At 38.7% G+C, this 18,920-nt stretch overlaps 2 protein-coding genes and 1 long non-coding RNA gene across 7 annotated transcripts; 1 reads left to right on the forward strand and 2 right to left on the reverse strand.

Annotated features, from left to right (window-relative positions):
- Positions 1–1,954: 1,954 nt before the first annotated feature.
- Positions 1,955–11,091, reverse strand: LOC135247775 (receptor activity-modifying protein 1-like). Of its 4 annotated transcripts, XM_064321588.1 has the most exons (6): positions 10,953–11,091; positions 8,159–8,215; positions 5,865–5,946; positions 5,494–5,532; positions 5,047–5,221; positions 1,955–4,483 (listed from the first exon to the last, which is right to left on the reverse strand). In XM_064321588.1, exons 2-6 carry the CDS (start codon positions 8,192–8,194, stop codon positions 4,234–4,236), a joined length of 582 nt encoding a protein of 193 aa, XP_064177658.1. In that variant the 5' UTR covers positions 8,195–8,215; positions 10,953–11,091; the 3' UTR covers positions 1,955–4,233. The 4 variants fall into 4 exon arrangements, with proteins under 4 accessions (XP_064177658.1, XP_064177657.1, XP_064177660.1 ...); XM_064321587.1 differs by lacking the exon at positions 5,865–5,946 and having other exon boundaries at positions 10,953–11,052; XM_064321590.1 differs by lacking the exons at positions 8,159–8,215; positions 10,953–11,091 and adding an exon at positions 6,064–6,232.
- Positions 6,242–11,756, forward strand: LOC135247778 (uncharacterized). Its single transcript, XR_010328301.1, has 4 exons — positions 6,242–6,436; positions 7,854–7,973; positions 11,069–11,144; positions 11,369–11,756. It is a non-coding gene; the product is annotated as an uncharacterized LOC135247778 (long non-coding RNA).
- Positions 11,294–16,364, reverse strand: LOC135247776 (receptor activity-modifying protein 1-like). Of its 2 annotated transcripts, XM_064321591.1 has the most exons (4): positions 16,202–16,360; positions 15,886–15,924; positions 12,745–12,892; positions 11,294–12,129 (listed from the first exon to the last, which is right to left on the reverse strand). In XM_064321591.1, the coding sequence occupies exons 1-4, from the start codon at positions 16,317–16,319 to the stop codon at positions 11,883–11,885; spliced, it is 552 nt and encodes a 183-aa protein (XP_064177661.1). In that variant the 5' UTR covers positions 16,320–16,360; the 3' UTR covers positions 11,294–11,882. The 2 variants fall into 2 exon arrangements, with proteins under 2 accessions (XP_064177661.1, XP_064177662.1); XM_064321592.1 differs by lacking the exon at positions 15,886–15,924 and having other exon boundaries at positions 16,202–16,364.
- Positions 16,365–18,920: the final 2,556 nt, after the last annotated feature.

Here is an 18,920-nt window from a genome sequence, read left to right on the forward strand (position 1 = left end):
TTATGACCTGGTCTAGGGTCAGACCGTAACAGGGTAAATTATAAGGGAAATGGGTAGGGAAACGTACTGAAAACTGATCAGTAACTCCAGCCCCTATCTGCCTATCCAAATCTAACTGAATGCTGGCAATAGACAATAGAGAATAGTTCACAGACGAATAGAGTAGACACAGACCTTATGACTGACTGCCAGTCACACCAGAGCTCCTCATTAGTGTCACGCATGTCCTCTTGGAACATGAGCTGGTATTCAGTGCTGAACAGTTCCAAAAGGCTCTCATTGCAGCGAGCAAAGCTGGGGAATTGATCTTGCGCTGGGATATGTTTAGCAATAATGAAGCCAAACCTCCATAGCACCCACAGTTAATTTATTTCTGTTAAACCATCCTCTTTTACACTCTTTTACTCTTTTGCACTAAAGCCTGGCGACACAAAATTACCAAAATTGATTTGCCAGCATCTCGTGTTAGGCCTAACAATTGGAAAATGCACCTTGACCATAAAAATAGGGCCCTGTACATAGAAAGTAGACATATATACATTTCACCATCTGCGTAATAGTCTGAGTGATACAGATTCTCTCTCATCATTTTTCAATAGTTCATTTATAATATGTAAAAAAAGAATTCCTTTCTTCTTGTCTGTAATGTCAATTTCTTATTTTCTTGTATTATTTTTCATACAGTCCAGCAGATGTTTTTGTCCTTGGGTAGCTTACAAAGATTACAGAATAGTAATGACATTCAGTTTGGGAAAGTAAATCCCTGTCTAATGCCTTTAGTGTTGCCACCCTCCCCCCAACCCCCCCTCCCTTTTTTGGGTTGCTGTTGTTGTTGATTTTGTTACTGATCATGATACTGGTCTAATATTCTCTTCTCTGGAAAAGATGTTCAGGATATAAAGGTGTATGCTTCCAATAGCGAATAATAATAATCACATTGAATTCTAACTGAAGGTTCAGCCATTTTATGGAAGCTCACAATTACATAACCCCACTAAAAAGGACACTGACTAAGCAGAATACACTGGCTGTAGGGCAAGAGTTTGAATTATTGTTCCCAGGGGTGAGGGGTAGCAGCCTTAAGGAAGGGTGTGTCTAGGTTTCCTTCACGCAGTAGGTACAGCCCCATTCTGAGACTGAGCTTTGGCAGAATGTTGACGCTCGTGCTCGGCTGGTTGGCCGAGCACCGTGAGGTGTGTCCAGTGTACGTGACGAATGGGTGACGCAGAACAGATGACCTGTGACTGGCGAAGACGAGGACTGGAGGGAAAGTCATTCCACATCTTGATCACCACACCCAGTGCGATACACACATACGCGCACGTGCACTCATGCACATACACTGTGAGAACGCCTTGCCACAACTGGCTTCCAGATAACCCAACAGGGAGGGGGCCCAGGACTTTCTTTTGCAGGATAAATCCTATAACTACAACAACACCGTAACAACATGGAAACTCAAAAGTTTTGTTTGGTTTAAGGGGATCTTTTAAAAAACCATTAGATCAATGATAAGAAAAATTTAACATTACAGCTGTAGTTTGTAGTTTGTCAACTTAGTGGTCATTATATATAAGTTTCATCTGTATATATGTGCATGTGTGCAAAAGTTTGGCCACCCTCTGTTTTATTGATTTTCTAAAAATAAAAAAAACTTCAAAAGGAAGTTAACCCAATCTCTGCAGGGAACAAGCTTGACATATAATACATGTCTGTGCATTTCTATGCTCAATAGAAATTTAACTGGAAATGTGGCATGTGCAAACAAATCATGGGCATCATGTCAGTCAGTACTTAGTAACACCTCCTTTGGCAGAAATCACAGCTTCCAAAACATAGGTTTTCATAGCACTGTAAAATTGGTATACCTTTTGATTAACAGCTTAATTCAACCATATGGTTCCACAAACATCTATTCCTTTAAAGCAACAGGACAAATAAGTACATGTGCTCCTTATGTACAGCAATGGAAGAATTTATTTATATGTTCATATGGATTGACAATGGAGGTGAGCAGCAGCTATGTATACATTAAAGTATAAAAGCTGTTTCACAGGCACTTCAATACAGTTTGGACTTTCTCACATACAGTAAGATACATGATATATTAATACATCATTAATTAAAGCCAGGCACTGAACATTTGAGTATTTTTAACATTAATGTCATGAACAGCATTTAGAAAAACACTTTGCTTCATTTATTTTGTAATGTTACATTAGCACTTAAAAGATAACTAAAATTTAAGCATGTCATAATACTGCCTATTGATTTACATTTTCAGTTTTTGCTTCATTGTCATTAAAAGATAAGGGCTTGAATTCAAACAACATTTGGCCATAACGTTGACTTATAATTATTACATCCATGATTTGTTTTTGTTTTTTTTCTTCCCAAACACAGTTTTCTGAATTCATCAATCACTAAAACTAACCAGCTACGGCTGAGGTGTTGAAGAAAAGATATAATTCTTGAATCTTGAAGTCAGTGTTAAGAACAAATATTAATTGTATACAGTCCTAGGTCCACCATATCCACTTAGTCTCTTAGAGTCTCATTCCAAATTAAGCTTAAATCTAATGCCTGATTCAACTTTCAAGCATGCGTCCACCAGCACTTTGACAAAAGGAAAGAGGAACGTCAGCACTTTTGGCTGTGAAGGAAGCCAGTGTGCGGACAATGCCAGGAAAGTCATTTGGACAAATATGATTCCTGCTATTGTCCCCAGCATCTCACCCTGATTGTCTTCCACAACAAAACTATGACAGATCCTCTCTGAACCCTGTGTCATCATACTGCTTTCTTATTAAAATAAGAAGAAGTAATTCACAAAGCTTCCAGTCGGTTTCATCCAAGCAACTGCCTCATGTCTGCCTTCCCATCAAGAGTGAGACATTCAAAGACAAAAGCTGCCAGTCAAAAAATATAACTACTTTTCTGTGGCTGAATATCAATCCACGCTCGTTTCTGTAAAAAATATAATAATTTCCAAGTAATTCCCACATAAAATCTTCAGATTTCAAGCCATGAATGAACATTATCTCCAGAGCAAAGTACAGGAGTGAATACTTACTAGTGTGAAAACTACAGAGTGCAAATGGACCCACAGCTCTAGTCTTTAATGAAGCTTAACCTCATCAGCTCAGCTGATTCCTGATAAACGCATGCAGATTTTTCTGTGTTTACCAGCTGACAGCAAGGTAAAGGCTATATTCTGAAGCGGTTTGATGTTGTTCCCTTATGACTGCCATACATGAGGCAACCTATTCCTTGTTTAAAACACTATTCCCTGTAGTGCCTTATCAAAGTGCCACTAGAGCCCCCTTCAGTGTTGTGGGTGGTTTCTGAAGTATTGTGATTCCTCCACATGACCACCATGTGAAAAGTGTCACATAGCAACTGACAGCGGTTAAGAAAGGGGACATATAATTGATTATGCCCTATATGTCGCAACAGTAATCCCAATGGAAGTAACTATGGTAGCCATTTTTATTCAGTGCAGTTGCTACTGGTATACCTTAATGAGTGTGGCAACCTTAGCTTTACTCTCTGATTCCAGAAGCTATTTCACAGGTGTGTTTAACTAGGCAAACATTCACACCAAATTGTGCAATCTCTAAACAGTGGTAACTGAATTACTTAAATGAATGTCTCATGTTTACAATGAATAAAATAGAAAAAATACAATAAATATGAAGATTATAGCTTAATAATTAGAATAATTAACAAATAGCAAAAGTATTGTAGATAGGAAATGGTTGCTTTTTCATTAGACCCCCAAATTTGAGGTAGGGTCAAGTAAAGGGAGTTTCCCATGGGTGAGAAATCATAACACAAACACAATGTTTCTGGCTACATTATACTCACTATTTCCATATATCATTAACTTTACACTGCAAAGCAAGTCATGTTGTGTGCTACTTTTAAGCCTTACAAGATGCCATAGAACAGAACCATCAACATTTCTGCCAGACCCAACACACACACACACACACACACACAACATCCATATAAACAAAAACCAATTACAAGTCCAATTTCTTAACCACAAAGTCATATCACACCCCATTAATGGCTCAGATACTTAAAAGCATATGACATAAAGTACATGACATAAACGTATTTGACTTGCTGGTGGCAGATTTTTTTGGGTGTGTAAAAGTTATTATTTTGGGGCACGGTTGCATCCATAATTGAATCAGAAAGACAGCCCAAACTGGATGCTATCTGGTGTTATGTGCGACGATCTCCATTTTTGGTCTTCATTACCACTAGCACCACCATGACCGGGATGAGACAGATGGGTGTCATAACCAGGGCGAATACAATGCTAGGAGGAGGGTCATCCAATTCTTGCGTAGGACAGGACTTGAAATAGTTTGAGTGGATCTCCACAAACATTCTCTCCACCAGCTTGTTGGGCCAGGGGATTAATAGGCAGTCAGCTCTCTCCTCTGTGCATATGGTGAATTTATCATAAGGGCTGTAGGGGACAGAGAAACAGACAGCAAGGTTACTTGTCACAACAGCAAAGGATCACAGTAGAACTGCTAATGTATGTCATGGTATTTTTAGAATGTCCTGCCACTCAGGAAAAGGCTTGGTGTGAAAGTTGTTAAGCTCCCAACTTTCTTCAGTGACGTGTGTGTGTGTGTGTGTGTGTGTGTGAGAGAGAGAGAGAGAGAGAGAGAGAGAGAGAGAGTGTGTGTGTGTGTGTATGTGTGTGTGTGCATGCATGTATGTGTCAGAGAGACATTCACATTTCAGTATGGTCAATAACTTGGTCTGATATGACATTACAGCTGTTTCCTTTGCATGCACTTTTTATGTCTTCTACTAAAATTTCTACTAAAGCTATGACCTGCTCGGTAAATTAAATTGTTTCCCTATCCAATACAAGTGGGTAATGAACATTGTAATTCAATACAAGTATTTCGATCATTCACTCATACTTGCAATAGAATGAAAACTGCGCACAATGAAAATCCATGAAATTACCTGTAACATCAGTGGTCTGTATTGTACGATACACAAGTGGCTACTAACCTCTTTATGCTATTCCACTGGCAGAACTCTTTGGGGTTCAAAGTAGACATACTCTTATTGAAAGGCTCAAAGCACATTTGCTTAATCAACAATTCGTAGCACAAATTCCTCTCTCTAAAACTTAAGTCACAAAATACGCAAAAAGAGTTGCAGTGTTCCGACTTGTTCCGGCAACCTACAAAACAAAGAAGACTAAATAAATAAATAAATAAATAAATAAATAAATCGGGTGATCTCACCTGAGCTGAAAGATTACTTGATTTAATAATTGAATAATTACTAAAGTATGTTTCTGATTATATTCTTTAGTGGGCCTGACAGGATGCACGACTCTCAACTTAAATCGGTCGGTAGGAAAGAACTACAAGTTATCTGTTTCTGAGATGTGTAAGTCATTGTAAGGTAATCGGAGACAGAATGATCATTTTGCGCTTGAAAGAACCGTACCTGTCTGTTGTTCTGTCGTTCTGTTGCCATAGCTGGAATCTGAAACAGAAAAAAATACAATGAAAACACAACACTCGTACTAGATCTTATTATTGTTCCATTTAATAACTACATTGCATTCCGAATAAATTAATCGTACCATTGCAGCCTTGAGCTGACTTTGCGAAGAACATGTATTACATTTCGTAAACCATTGTGGTTTATAAGCACGGGATTGATTAACATTTTTTCAGTTATGACATATTATTACATTAGAATAGAACATCCCGCGTTCTAAAAGCCAACATTGATCAATGAATTAACGAAATTCCGACAACGCAAATAGAACGGAAGGGAACCAACTGCAACTCAAATAGAATAGAACTGCTTACTAAAGATGAGAAAAAGGACAATCCCCCAAAAGCCGAGAGTATTCTTCATGTCAGAGAAGACGAATACGGTTCGTGTCTCCGACTGTAACCATCAAGAGAAAACCAGAACTTTTACAATAAGTAAAGTGGAGCATAACAGGAAACTCGGCAGGGTGGAAGCAAGACACAGGACACAAGATGTAGCCTAACTCCCGGTTACCAGATGTTATGCCGGGTGCCTGTCTGTCCTTCGCACTGCAACTGCAGCTGACTGGACAAGTTTCCCTTCCGTTTTTTTATTTATTTCATTTAACGAATATTATAAAGGGGAGGGAGAAAAAGGGTGTCCTCTCTAACCGAAGCACATTCGCTGCGTCACACGCAGTCCGGGCTCATGCACATCTGCCAAAAAGCTTTTGTAGCCTAGAGCTTTTTCCCCTTTATCCCACAGACAATAGTCACACCATATTTGCAATCGTGATTTATCTATCTTTAAATGCAGTTTCCAGAGAGGAAACACAGATGAAACCTTAACGCCAGAAACTGATTTGATGAAAAATACGAAGCGAGTACGGGTGTTCTTGGACATTGCGGTAGGACTAACATGGCTTTATCGCCCCAGATCTTTGTTCAACAGGACACATGTGGTCATATCATAACAGCTGTTTGACAGCAGCTTTCTTTATACTCGGGTTATTATGACACATGTTTACTCTTTCTATAGTAAGAACTGTACCATAAAACTTTAATTTGAGCACCCAAACGTTAATCGAAAGTATCCTATGAAGCGCACAGTAACTTAACGTCTATGTCTAAACCACGAGGGGAAACACGTCATAATATTGCACGATTAAAACTAATTTTACTCTTGGTATAAAAATATTTAAACCACCGGTTTCTCGTTACCTGATCAGTGCTACAACACAGAAATAACCAAATGAATCAAGAACATTGACGCAATATCACATCATTGTGTTTTGATGAAACGTGTATCCAGTTGAAATTTACACGTCTAAAGAATGATTTGATAGAAGCACAAAAGAAAGTGTACCCTTGCTCGCACGCACGCTCTCTTGCACAGGCACACACAGGACTTGTAGAACTTCACATGTGCAAGACCTGTATTCGCTCTGCTGAATTTCAGATAAGCAGAAACAAGGGAATTGCAGATGTTTATATCAAGAAACAACTGCCTGAAGAGCAACTTCTAATGGATTTTAATTTGGCTAGAGCCATAACTATTTAGATAAGATGTGTTTGCACAGCACGCAGATTATGTTCAGGAAGAACATGGTACTGGACTGGGGGATGGGAGAAAAGAAGAGGAAGGGGGTATTGGGAGGGGGACTGCTTCAGAGCTGTTTCACAATTCGAGATCGAGGCAGTATTGCAGACAGTCAGAATGGTGGGAGTGTCTGAAGAACAAACGCACAAAGTCGGGCCCAAGGGCTTCTGGTAACAAGGTTTGAGTTAACCTCTGTATCACACTGACCTCAAACAAATACCAGCCATATGGCAGTGGGAATCGATCATACAGTACCAGCAAAAAGCCCACAGGATCTTTCTTATTTCAAAAGAACACAAGAGTTCACAGTTTTTGGCAAAGTGTCCGATGCTATCTTCACTACCAAGATTGGCTCTGAACAGCACATATTTTTCAGTCAAATGAAATGACATTCGTAATTAAATTTTCATCTTTCCACCAAGATTAATATTAATACCTCTTACATAGAGGGCAAAAAATATATGAGATTTGAAAGTTAGTTTAGGCACTGTAAAATTGCAATGGAATGTCTGGTGCTGAGTTCCCTGAAACTACCATATTGCACATGTTAAACATTGACACTGACATTATTATATCCATTATCTGTTAAACATTATCTATCAGTCTTGGTCATAGGGCATACCACGTATGTTGCTTTTTAGTCCAACTGAGCTCTCAATTAATTAGGTTCTGAGGTTCTTCTGTACTTGTATCTCATAGATATTCTCCTCTTAATTTGTCTCTAGCTCAGAGGAAGCCTTCTGGATCAACATGACCTGTGTGACCACTGAGCCATGTTGGAAGGATCTTTATTTAACAAGCACCCCAGGAGCCCACACATTCAGGCTAAATGGCAACACTGAGTGGTGAGACAACTGCTTACATATCTGTAATGTGCAGTAAGATTAACAGTTTGTTTGAAAATAGTGAATTGAGAGCTCGTCTGGTAGCACAATCTGCGTAAGTGTTGCGCTTATTGTACCAACAATTGTATAATGTCAGAATGCAGAATAAAATGTTTTAAAATGCACTAGAGGGTAAATGGTGTTACCAGGCATTTGGGTTCCCTGAACTTCTGCTTCTCCATATGAAAAGGTAAAACAGGCCACTAAAAATAAAAAGATATCAACAGTTTTATGGTTAAAAGTATGACCAACCCAATGTGTCAGCTCATTATTAAAGCAAACTGAATGAAACAAAATGTACATTGTTAATCTTTTCCTACAAAAAAAAAAATGTTTATCTTGAAATAGAATAAATAGAACATAATGCTAGGTACTACAGAAACTTATCAAACATACAGTTGAGGCCAAATGTTTACATACACCTAGGCTAAAGACATTCAAACTCAATTTTTCACAACTCCACTCATTCCATGCTACCATACAGGTCATTTAAAAATAATAGCTAATAGACAGATTTATTTCAGCTTTTATGTACTAAATCAGATTTTCAGTGGGTCAAAAATTTACATACACTTTGTTAGTATTTGGTGGCATTGCCTTTTAATTGCTTAAATTCAATCAAACGCTTGGGTAGCCTTCCACAAGCTTCTCACAATACTTTGCTGGAATTTTTACCCATTCCTTCTGACAGAACTGGTGTAACTCAATCAGGTTTGTGGGCCTCCTTGCTTGGACACTCCTTTTCAGTTCAGTCTACAAATTTTCTATGGGATTCAGGTCAGGGATTTGTGATGGCCACTCCAGTACTTTCACTTTGTTGTCTTTAAGCCATTTTTTTACAACTTTGGAGGTATGCTTAGGATCATTGTCTAGCTGGAAGACCGAGTTGCGACCAAGTTTTAACTTTCTAGCTGATGTCTTGAGGTGTTGCTTCAGTATTTCTAGATAAGCCTCCTTCCTCATGATGCCATCTATTTTCTGAAGTGCACCAGTCCCTGTTCCAGCAAAACACCCCCACAACATGATGCTACCACCCCCATACTTCACAGTTGGGATGGTGTTCTTTGGATTAATAGCCTCACCCTTTTCCCTCTATACATAGCGCTGATCATTATGGCCGAGCAGTTCAATTTTTGTTTCATCTGACCAGAGAATACTCCTCCAAAAGGTTAGGTCTAGGGCCTAGTGATCACCTGCAAACGTCATTCTGGCTTTTTTATTCCGGTCTTTATTCCGAGTAGGGGCTTCTACCTTGCGCAACAGCCTTTCAGTTACTTTGGTACCTGATGCTTCCAACTCCTTCACTAGTTCCTTTGTTGTTGTCTTGGGGTTCAGCTGAACCTTTTGGACCAAAGTTTGTTCAGCCCTGGGAGTTAATTTGTGCCTGCTTCCTAAACGATGCACTGACTGTGTGGTCCCAAGATTTTTGTGTTTGCATGCAATTGTTTGTACAGATCCTCGTGGTACCTTCAGTTGTTTGGGAATTGCTCCTAAGGAGAAACTAGGTCCACAATTTTTTTTCTGAGGTCTCGGCTGAGTTGCTTGGATATTCCCATGGTATCAAGGGCAAAAAGGCAGCGGCTCTAAAGGTGGGCCCTTAAATACAGCCATAGGTGCCAATGAACTCCTAATTATGACAGTTGGCCATCAGAAGCTTCTAAAAAGTCATTACATCAATTTCTTGAATCTTCCAGACTGTTTAAGGCCACTGTTTTGACCCACTGGAATTCTGATATAGTGAATTAAAGCTGAAATAAATCTGCCTCTAATTGATTGCTTTAAAATGACCTCTGACGTGAACAAAGTAGATGCCCTAATTTACTTGCCAAAAGAAATGTATGTTAATATGAAATGTGCGGAGTTGTGAAAAACTGAGTTTGAATATCTTTAGCCTAGGTGTATGTAAACTTTTGGCCGCAACTGTAACTTTCGTCATCTGTTTTGTTGTGTAACTCCTGTGAATTGTATATATGTCTAAGTGATACAAATCAAAAATTGTTGTTCTATAATATGAAAAAGTATAGTTCTAATATGGTTTTATAGGTCATATATTTTCTCACTCTTTCTTTGTTTATAAAAGTCAAAGAGCGCTTGATGAAACCACAACAGAACTAGCGGTGTGTTTTGCAAGTCTGGTTGTGTTTTTTTGCCTTTCATCAAAAACATCCTGTTTAAGTTCAGTTGTGGTTGTAGCACAAAAATGCAGTCTTGGTTTCAGGGAAGTTAACCCTTTTCAAAGCACATTCCATAACAATTTTTCATGTCAATACAAAAATTTCTCAATTAAAATATAGCATAATTTTTCTAAATGCTAGCTCTCAGCTTGTGCCTTTGATTATCACTTCAGACACCAACACGGTAACATAAACTGTACATTATTCACATGCACAGTAAAATGTCCAGTGTTAATTCAAATCTAACAGAGTACATAGGAGTACAACAGGAACAATATGTACTCTGTAAGGGTTGATTTAAAACTGAATGTTTTACTGTGTATGTGGTAATGGTTTAGCCTGTTGATGATAAAATGTTTGAGTGTGAAACTTGGCTCAACAATTTAATACCACCAGACTGGCCCCTCCTAGATTTCAGAAGTAAGTAGTTCATTATTTTAAATGCTTCAGTTTGTGATTTTAGCTATTAATACATAATCATTATAGAATATTTACAGTTGAAACAATAATTTGTTTAAAAAAATAATTTTCAATTAACATTGCTGAAGTCTAAGCCATTCTTACTATTACCCCATTAGATAAATTTATATTTTTCAAATATTACAGGGATATTCTACTTTATATAACAGTTATTGCCAAATAATTAGTGCTAGAGTCACTGTTTCCCACATAATTTAATATGCACAAAGAAAGGAAAAGTATACACTCAAATATCCCAGTTATTTGGAATACCTACATTGTTTTCTCTTTGGAAATGATAACTTACCCAAACACAGAACTCCCATGAAACCCATAGATGCAGAAGGCCCTCGCATTTTCACAGACTGCTTCATCCTTTGTTCGTCAGCTAAATCAAGCTTACATATCTCTTCCATTTTAAAGGAACATCCTAAAACAACAGGAAGTCCTCACTTCCTCTGATGTGTCCACCATGGGACAGAAGCCCATATAAAGACAGGTACCTACACTCTCTCTCCCTTTCTTTCTCTCTGTATTTGGGGTTTTTGTCTTTGAAATACTATTAAAATACAGCACAACAATGATAAAAATGCACAAGATAATAATACATCCAGGAAAGGTAGTATTTATAAAAAGTGTAAAGAACTGTTTCATAAACCTTAACTTGTTTTTATTTGCATGAAAGCACATGAAATAAAATTGTCCTCATTTTTACAATTACAGTAACATGCAGAAGAAGCAGTGGCCTGACTCAGCATCATCAGTACTGTGTTGCAGTGATTTTTGTTAAAAAGTAGTCCAGCAGACAAAAGGCTCAGTGATGCACAGTGGAATAAGAAGCAGCCTCTCTTTGCTTCTCCATACTGTGTATTAAAAATGCATTTAATTATGCATTTCAATTTTTTTGTTTTGAAATGTAAAGTAGGTTTTAGTGCTACGTCGATTAAATGCATTTAGATTCCATTCCTTAGTAACCTTTATAGACATAGCTTTGGAACTGTGTTTAAGACAATTCAATTATTCCTGGAGAAGCTGATTCAAGCACATCTAAACTTGTGCACAGACACAGATACACACACACGCACAGACTTTCAAAAAAAAAAAAACATAAGATCAATAGCTTAAAGCAGTCACAGCTTTGCATTTATGATCCCAAATTCACAGCTCTACACCGGAAGATCTTCAGGAAAGTGTTCCATCTAGTATCCAACCGTGCTGTCCCACCAGATGATCTCCCTCATTCCTTTACCTTGCTCTTCCAAACCACCAGGGAAACAAGGATAGGAATGAGGCAAACCGGCACTAGGGTGAGGGAAACTGACACGTAATGAGGGGGATCGCTGAAGCCATCTTCCTGGTCACGGCAGTACTGGAAGTAGATGGAATGGACCTGTAGGAAGGCCTTTTCCACAATGTGATTGGGGTAGAAGCAGGCTAGTGTGCCCGTGATGTCCTCCAAACACTCAGTCAGCTTGTTGTATGGCCTGGAACATCAAACCAACAGCAGTGAAAATGCATTGCCATATATTAAAGTATATACAGTTGTGCATTAAAAAATGCATAATCAATTTCAATATATTAAGACAGTCCAAATAAGTGCAAATAAAAATGTACTGTACAACAGTAACAATTTCTTGTATCACAAACAAGTCAGTAGTTCTATTGTTATCATTAGTATGCGTAGTTACATGCTGCAATATTATTAGAATTGCCCTTTTCATCACAAAAAAATGACAAATCAAGAAGGCTTCATTGATGGAAAAACAGGGTTTTCTTGTGTATGGGATGAGCTGAAAGCACAACCACTGAGGGTAAGCCAAAACTGTTGCCTTGAGAACTCTTTTGGTTCTGCATCCTGCCACACCAGTACAAGTTCTGCCCACTCCTCCTGCTCATTATCTCGCGGAAGCAGGTAATTCCAACTGCCTATTCGAGCTGCCGCCTTGACGAACTGTGACCGATCGACTTCCTCCAGCGCTGTATCAACTGGGAGAGTGCTTCTAAAGACCTGCCTGCTGCCTATTGTTCTCACCGTGTCCCTGGGAAGTGGCGAACAGACAATAGAGAATAGTTCACAGACGAATAGAGTAGACACAGACCTTATGACTGACTGCCAGTCACACCAGAGCTCCTTATTAGTGTCAAGCATGTCCTCTTGGAACAGGAGCCGGCAATCAGTGCTGTACAGTTCCAAAAGGTTCTCATTGCAGTGAGAACCGAGGAATTTCTCTTGCTCCTGGAAGGACTCTGGGGGCACAACAAAGAAGATGGCGACCTCTCTTCTCTATTACATTTTCTCCAAACACATACCCTGTTCATGGAATAAGATCGTTGCCAGATATTCCAATGAAGAAAGCAGTTGAAATTCAACAGTCATAACACGTAGGTGACACAGGTTATGACTCGTTGAGCACTGGATTAGATCTACGATCATTGATACTGTATATATACACAGCGTTTAAAGATGTTTAGCATTAAACGGTGTGGACTCACTATGCACTCTAGTACCTGATTTTGACTCACGTTAATGCACCTGTTAGAGCTGATTTACACTGGTTAGAGCTGCACTCTGTTAGAGCTGATTTAACACTGGTTAGAGCTGCACTCTGTTAGAGCTGATTTAACACTGGTTAGAGCTGCACTCTGTTAGAGCTGATTTAACACTGGTTAGAGCTGCACTCTGTTAGAGCTGATTTAACACTGGTTAGAGCTGCACTCTGTTAGAGCTGATTTAACACTGGTTAGAGCTGCACTCTGTTAGAGCTGATTTAACACTGATTAGACCTGCACTCTGTTAGAGCTGATTTAACATTGATTTAACATTGTGTAGTGAATATAAATTCACTATAAACCTTAATTTGGTTCTTATGTTAAATACCAACAGCTATAATTTCTTAGTTAATTGCTAATAACAAACTAGTGTTGGAGGGTAGAAGACATACCTCATGTCGACATCATTAACAAAATTGGTAGAGAGCACACAGCAAAGTGGTGTGCATTTAGGAACTATTGCATTATTTGTCTTGTACACAGTGACATTTTCAGTGTAAAATTCAACTCTTACTGATTACATATGGTCTCAACTTGGCTCATATGTACTCTGTCAGAGTTGAATTAATATTGGACATGTTACTGAGTAAAAGTCATTCTAAATGTATGCATGTATCTATGTAACTGTTCAGTTAAATCATACAGAAAATCATGTTTAGTACTCTACTCTTGAGCTACACCGACCAGTCTACCAAAACAGATACCAAAGCAGCTGTATCGCAAGTATGCCTAACATCAAACTTTCCACTGATGAAAATAAATTGAAATATAGCATTGTCATGATTACCCAAAGGGCCATCTCATAGCACTGTTGCTAAAGAACACAATGTATGAAAATAGTTCCATTTTCAAAGGGTAAGCATGAAATTAAACAGTCTGCAAAGCATGACAAATCTACAAGGGCCACTTGAAAAGAGATGTATTCCTAAGAAAGCTGCTGCAGAAGAATACAACAAATTAATGTTCTAGGGCTGCCCCCTAATAGTCGACCAAACTGTTAGTTGATAAGAAGAGTCTTAGTCGACCAAGTTTTCATTGGTCGGTTATTCGCAGGGGGAAAAGAAACCCTCAAACTCTGTTGAACGAAGCACAAAAAAGAGACTGGCTCGTGAGGCTACTCAAACTCCATTCGGAAGCTGCGCCTTGTCGTTAAAAAGTTATTAGACTATGTTAGGCAAAAGTGTGGGATCATTTTGAGCGTGTAAAGGATGACCCCAAGAAGGTGACATGCAAACTCTGCATGCAAAGATGTGTTTGCAACGTAGGTGTTTTTACTCTCTGTCTCGTAGCTTTAGTTCGGTCCCTGGAATCCGGTTTGCTGGCGGATGTCCGCTCGCCATGTACAAAGCATGCGTGCGCTTAACGTGGTAGTAGAAGGAATTGAAAATGCTGTAGCTAATCTTAGGGCTAGTTAGGGAAGTTAGGGCTACGACCATGTACTCTATTTATCTGACTCGATAGCCATTTCAAAGTCAGGGCCATAAACATGAAACGAATCGTACACCGCCAACTCATTGCTGCCGTTAAATGTGTTAATGTTACATTTTTGTTTGCATTTTGACCTCATAAAAAATTGAAAGTTTTCATTCCATGTTGAGGCTACTTCTCCATAGGCCTGTTTATTTTTGCACTGATATTTCTCTTTTAAGTGTTTCAGCTTGCTGTATATTTATTTATTTGTTTATATAATTTATATTTATTTGCATTTTAAAAAGAGACGAAAATATTTTTTCAATTTAGTTTTTTAACAAAAGGCTGTTTTTATTTATCATTTGTTTCATTGTGTTGGTGTTACAAGTTCATAAGTTGTGTGATGTTACACTGTGTTGAAATAAATTAACAAAATGTTCAGTCTCCTTGCTGGTTGTTCCTACACGTTCAGAATCATTACCACTTTTGCCATTAGCATTGTCATTAACAGGCGGCTCGCTTCGTGCGTGCGCTTGTAAAATTTATATTTTAAAGACTCATTATTACGGTTTTGTATTTTTCTGTAATGTAGCACAGTGTTAACAATGTTACTTATAACATTCTTTCTCAGCCCTGGAACTCAAACCATTTTCTGATGCCCCAAAATATATATTTTTAAATAATTAAATTAATATCATAAACGTGCAACGACTAGTCGACTAATGGCTTGAACTAACGACTACTAGTCGACTAGGAAAATCTTTGGTCGGGGGCAGCCCTATAATGTTCTGTTGGGATCCTGATTACCATCAATTATTGCTTTGTATAGTTTGTAGCTACAAAATAAGTTGTCTTTTTAAAAAATGGCTGCAGTAATGTTAGTTACAATTTGAATTAATAAGCGTTCAATTATTGTAGTTTTCCTTCACTTTAAACTTTCAGCATTCTGAAAAACCTCCCTTTCTAAACTCCTCATACCTCAAAGGTTCAAATTTGCCCACAGTATTATGAAACTGCAAAAAATGTTGAGGCATTTCCAGTGAAAGAGGAAAAAAGACCTTATTTCATAAATTAAACCTCAACTCAGCATCATTATCAAATAGCTGATGGTTACAGTACCATGACATGAAATAAGGAATTTTTGTGTTATTAGTCTTGTCATTAATCATTAATCATTCCAGAATGTGCATCAGTTTACTTTAATCATACAAAAATGTTTAGCATTTCAGTGTAAAGATAACCACCCATACAACCATAGTTTGTAAATGTTGACCCTTTACCATCATCTTCCTTGGTTCCGTTGATTTGTAGAGCTCCACCTGGAATTCACAGATGTATTTCATAATTTTGTAAAGTGGTTTTCTGCATATTTACAATATTACAAACTAGATGCATAATTCCATAGTTCATTTGATGCTATAAATTCATCAAACACTGTCTATCCAGTGATCCTGGAAATGGCAAGCTTGTATGTGAAGCAATCTGCCTCTTCAGATTCTGATTCCTACCACAGTCTCTCCTCATGCTGTCTAACAAATGGCTGGAACAATTCAGTCAGAAAACTCCCGAGAACTTGATTAATCAAAAGATACGTACCCCAGAGCAGCACTGGAAAGAGAACAAAGGGTAGCAGGGTGGTCATTTTGTAATGAGAGCTCTCCTCAGAGTGCAGAGGGCACTGAGAAGTCTTCAGATGGAGTAAATAAGCAGGCATATATCTAGGTCTCTAATATTGTTGAGGAGAGTGAGATAAGAAAACAGCCCACCCCTTCTTCCTGGTGCTGTTGACAGACAGAACCTTAGAGGCGTCTTGCTCCAGTTAAGTTGATGTAATGTCTGGATTGATGCCGACATTTGAATGGGTAATTACATGAATGGGACATTTGAATGCGTAATTATTAAGACAATCAGGTTTGACATTATACCCGATTGTAATTAGAAAATATTTGTTACAGAATACTTACTGTGTACTCCAAAATTTCTCACACATTTGATAAAGATAAGTAAAAAGGCTGCATTGAATAAACAATACTAGTAATTAGTTGGGGTTCACGGAGACTGCTTGTTTTTATTGGAATCGGTCTGATACCACCTTATAATACTCGTATCTGGTATTAGAAAAACTATAATTTTTTTACACCGATACCTATGTTAGACACACTGAAGGCTGCGGAGGACATAGGTACATGGGCCTATATTTATTTTTTTTATTTTTATTTATTTATTTATTTTTTACTGTACACAAAACAATTATTTTTTTATCACAAAAAACAAAATATTATATTGTGGCACCAAAAACAAACCAAACAGCCTAATTTATAGTCATGTCGGCAGTGTGGAACCATTTCAGTTTGGAAAAAAAAAGACAGCAAACCAGCTTTCTGCAAAGAATGCAATGCATCTGTTTCAAGAGGTAAGACAACATTAAACAAAACTTAATCAAATGCTTAAAAACACATCACCCACAGGAAAATGGGAAATTCCTTTACATGAATAAGACAAGACAAATGAGAGTAGCTGTGGCTAAGCAACAAACATTGCTGCAGATGATGAAAAAGCAAGAGAAATGGCCAAATGACCGAGATTGAAAAATAACAGAAAATGAATTGAATTCATTGCTCTCGATGACCACTGTCTGTCGTTGAAGACGTGGGTTTCCACTACTTTGTTGATTTTGTAAATGGTAAATGGACTGCATTTATATAGCGCTTTTATCCAAAGCGCTTTACACTTGATGCCTCTCATTCGCCAGACCAGTTAGAGGTTAGGGGTTAGGTGTCTTGCTCAAGGACACTTCGACATGCCCAGGGCGGGGTTTGAACCACAGTTCCCTCCCTTGTGCACCACAGAGAAAAGACTTTCCAAAGACTCTGAGCAAGCAGCAGCTTACATCTCTGAAATCCAAAGACTGGAGAAAGCAAGTTGGGCCAGGTGCTGAAAACAGACCCTCCAGTATCAGCAGTGATATTCCACCAAGTCAGCCCGCTTTCCAAAGACCAGACACTCCCCAGATTCTTGTGAAGAAGAAGCCAAGGTATTGGAAAGCAGCGGTTTTTAACTGTGTCAGTGGGTGAGCAGCAGTTATCTCCCAACTCCCGGTCAGACAGCAGGTCAGATAGTGCAGAGTTGTGGATAGCTCAAGGTCAACCAAACACCCATGAATCAGCCCTTGTACTTCATTGGCATTATCCATCTGACACACTGTGTCACCAGCATTGCCCGTACATCACCCAACAACCACGATGCGCATCATATAATGTTATATGGTATATACTGTACCATATACCATGTACCAATATGACCCCCTCAGGTTTATTGTGACTTAAACCATCAGAGCGGTGGTGCAACAACCAAGACAAAGGGGCTGGGATGACCCATCTCTGCCAGAAGACCTACCTACTTCCTGACAGGAGTGGGAGTATGAGCTCCCTGTTCTGCACAACATACCAAGATACTACAGCAGTCTGGAGACGGACTCAATGATCAGCCAGAGAGAAAACTACATATTTTGTGATGCCTCCCAGCAGGCTTGTGGGTCTGTAGCGAATCTCCAGACCGAGAGTCGAGAAGACAAAGTAGAGATTTCTTTTCTCACTTCCAGGTTCCACATGACTCCTGAGGAACAGCAATCCATCCTTGCCTTGTATTGTGCACAGCATTGACAGGAGCACAGCTAGCTAAAGTGCTGAGAGAAGAGCCCACCCTCCCAATCCACCATCCATGGGTTCACCACATGATGGTGTTGTTGAGAGTTCAGCAGAGTTCACATTACTGAGGTTCTGATTGTGGTGTTCCTGTTTGCTATCTACTAGTGTGTATCCTTTGAACTGTTAAATATTTACTGATATTGTTAATATCTTGAAATTATTAGTAGCAAGTTTAGTTCATAATAGTATTTGCATTATTGTGGAATATTGGACTTCTGCTGTTCTCTTGCCATTTATCATGCTTGATTCACAACCTGTGTATAACATTTCCTGAACCACTTTCTGTTTCTTATATTACATAGTTTATGCTTCATGTAAACAGACAATTTGGAAGAAGCAAGTAACCAGGGGCTCATTCCAGTCGCTTATTTTTCCCTCCATGCATCCTTTCCTCACATCTTTTCCTCGATCCTTAGCTCCACCCATTGGAGGACACAAGGAAAGGAAGCGAGGAAACATGTATTAAGCAAATGGAACATCCTTATGCAGTCACCCATCTGTTTGAAGCCATGTGAATGGGGCATATGGGGAGAGGTAGAGCCACAGGTTGATCATTTATATGTCACCCGCTCCAAAAAAAAAACTTCTGCAAAGAATGCTTATCGCTC

Source organism: Anguilla rostrata, chromosome 2 (genome assembly GCF_018555375.3).
Source record: "Anguilla rostrata isolate EN2019 chromosome 2, ASM1855537v3, whole genome shotgun sequence".
NCBI classification, from domain to species: Eukaryota; Metazoa; Chordata; class Actinopteri; order Anguilliformes; family Anguillidae; genus Anguilla; species Anguilla rostrata.

Excerpts from the sequence above, each read along its gene's own strand:
- LOC135247775 (XM_064321587.1), bottom strand. The coding sequence starts at position 11,019 with ATGAAGCAGTCTGTGAAAATGCGAGGGCCTTCTGCATCTATGGGTTTC. Across the intron at positions 8,216-10,952 it reads CATGGGAGTTCTGTGTTTGG|TGGCCTGTTTTACCTTTTCA; the intron begins GTAAGTTATCAT and ends TTTTATTTTTAG. Across the intron at positions 5,222-5,493 it reads AACGACAGAACAACAGACAG|GTTGCCGGAACAAGTCGGAA; the intron begins GTACGGTTCTTT and ends TTTGTTTTGTAG.
- LOC135247776 (XM_064321591.1), bottom strand. The coding sequence starts at position 16,319 with ATGCCTGCTTATTTACTCCATCTGAAGACTTCTCAGTGCCCTCTGCAC. Across the intron at positions 15,925-16,201 it reads CTTTCCAGTGCTGCTCTGGG|GTGGAGCTCTACAAATCAAC; the intron begins GTACGTATCTTT and ends TGTGAATTCCAG. Across the intron at positions 12,130-12,744 it reads GACTGGCAGTCAGTCATAAG|GCCATACAACAAGCTGACTG; the intron begins GTCTGTGTCTAC and ends TTGATGTTCCAG.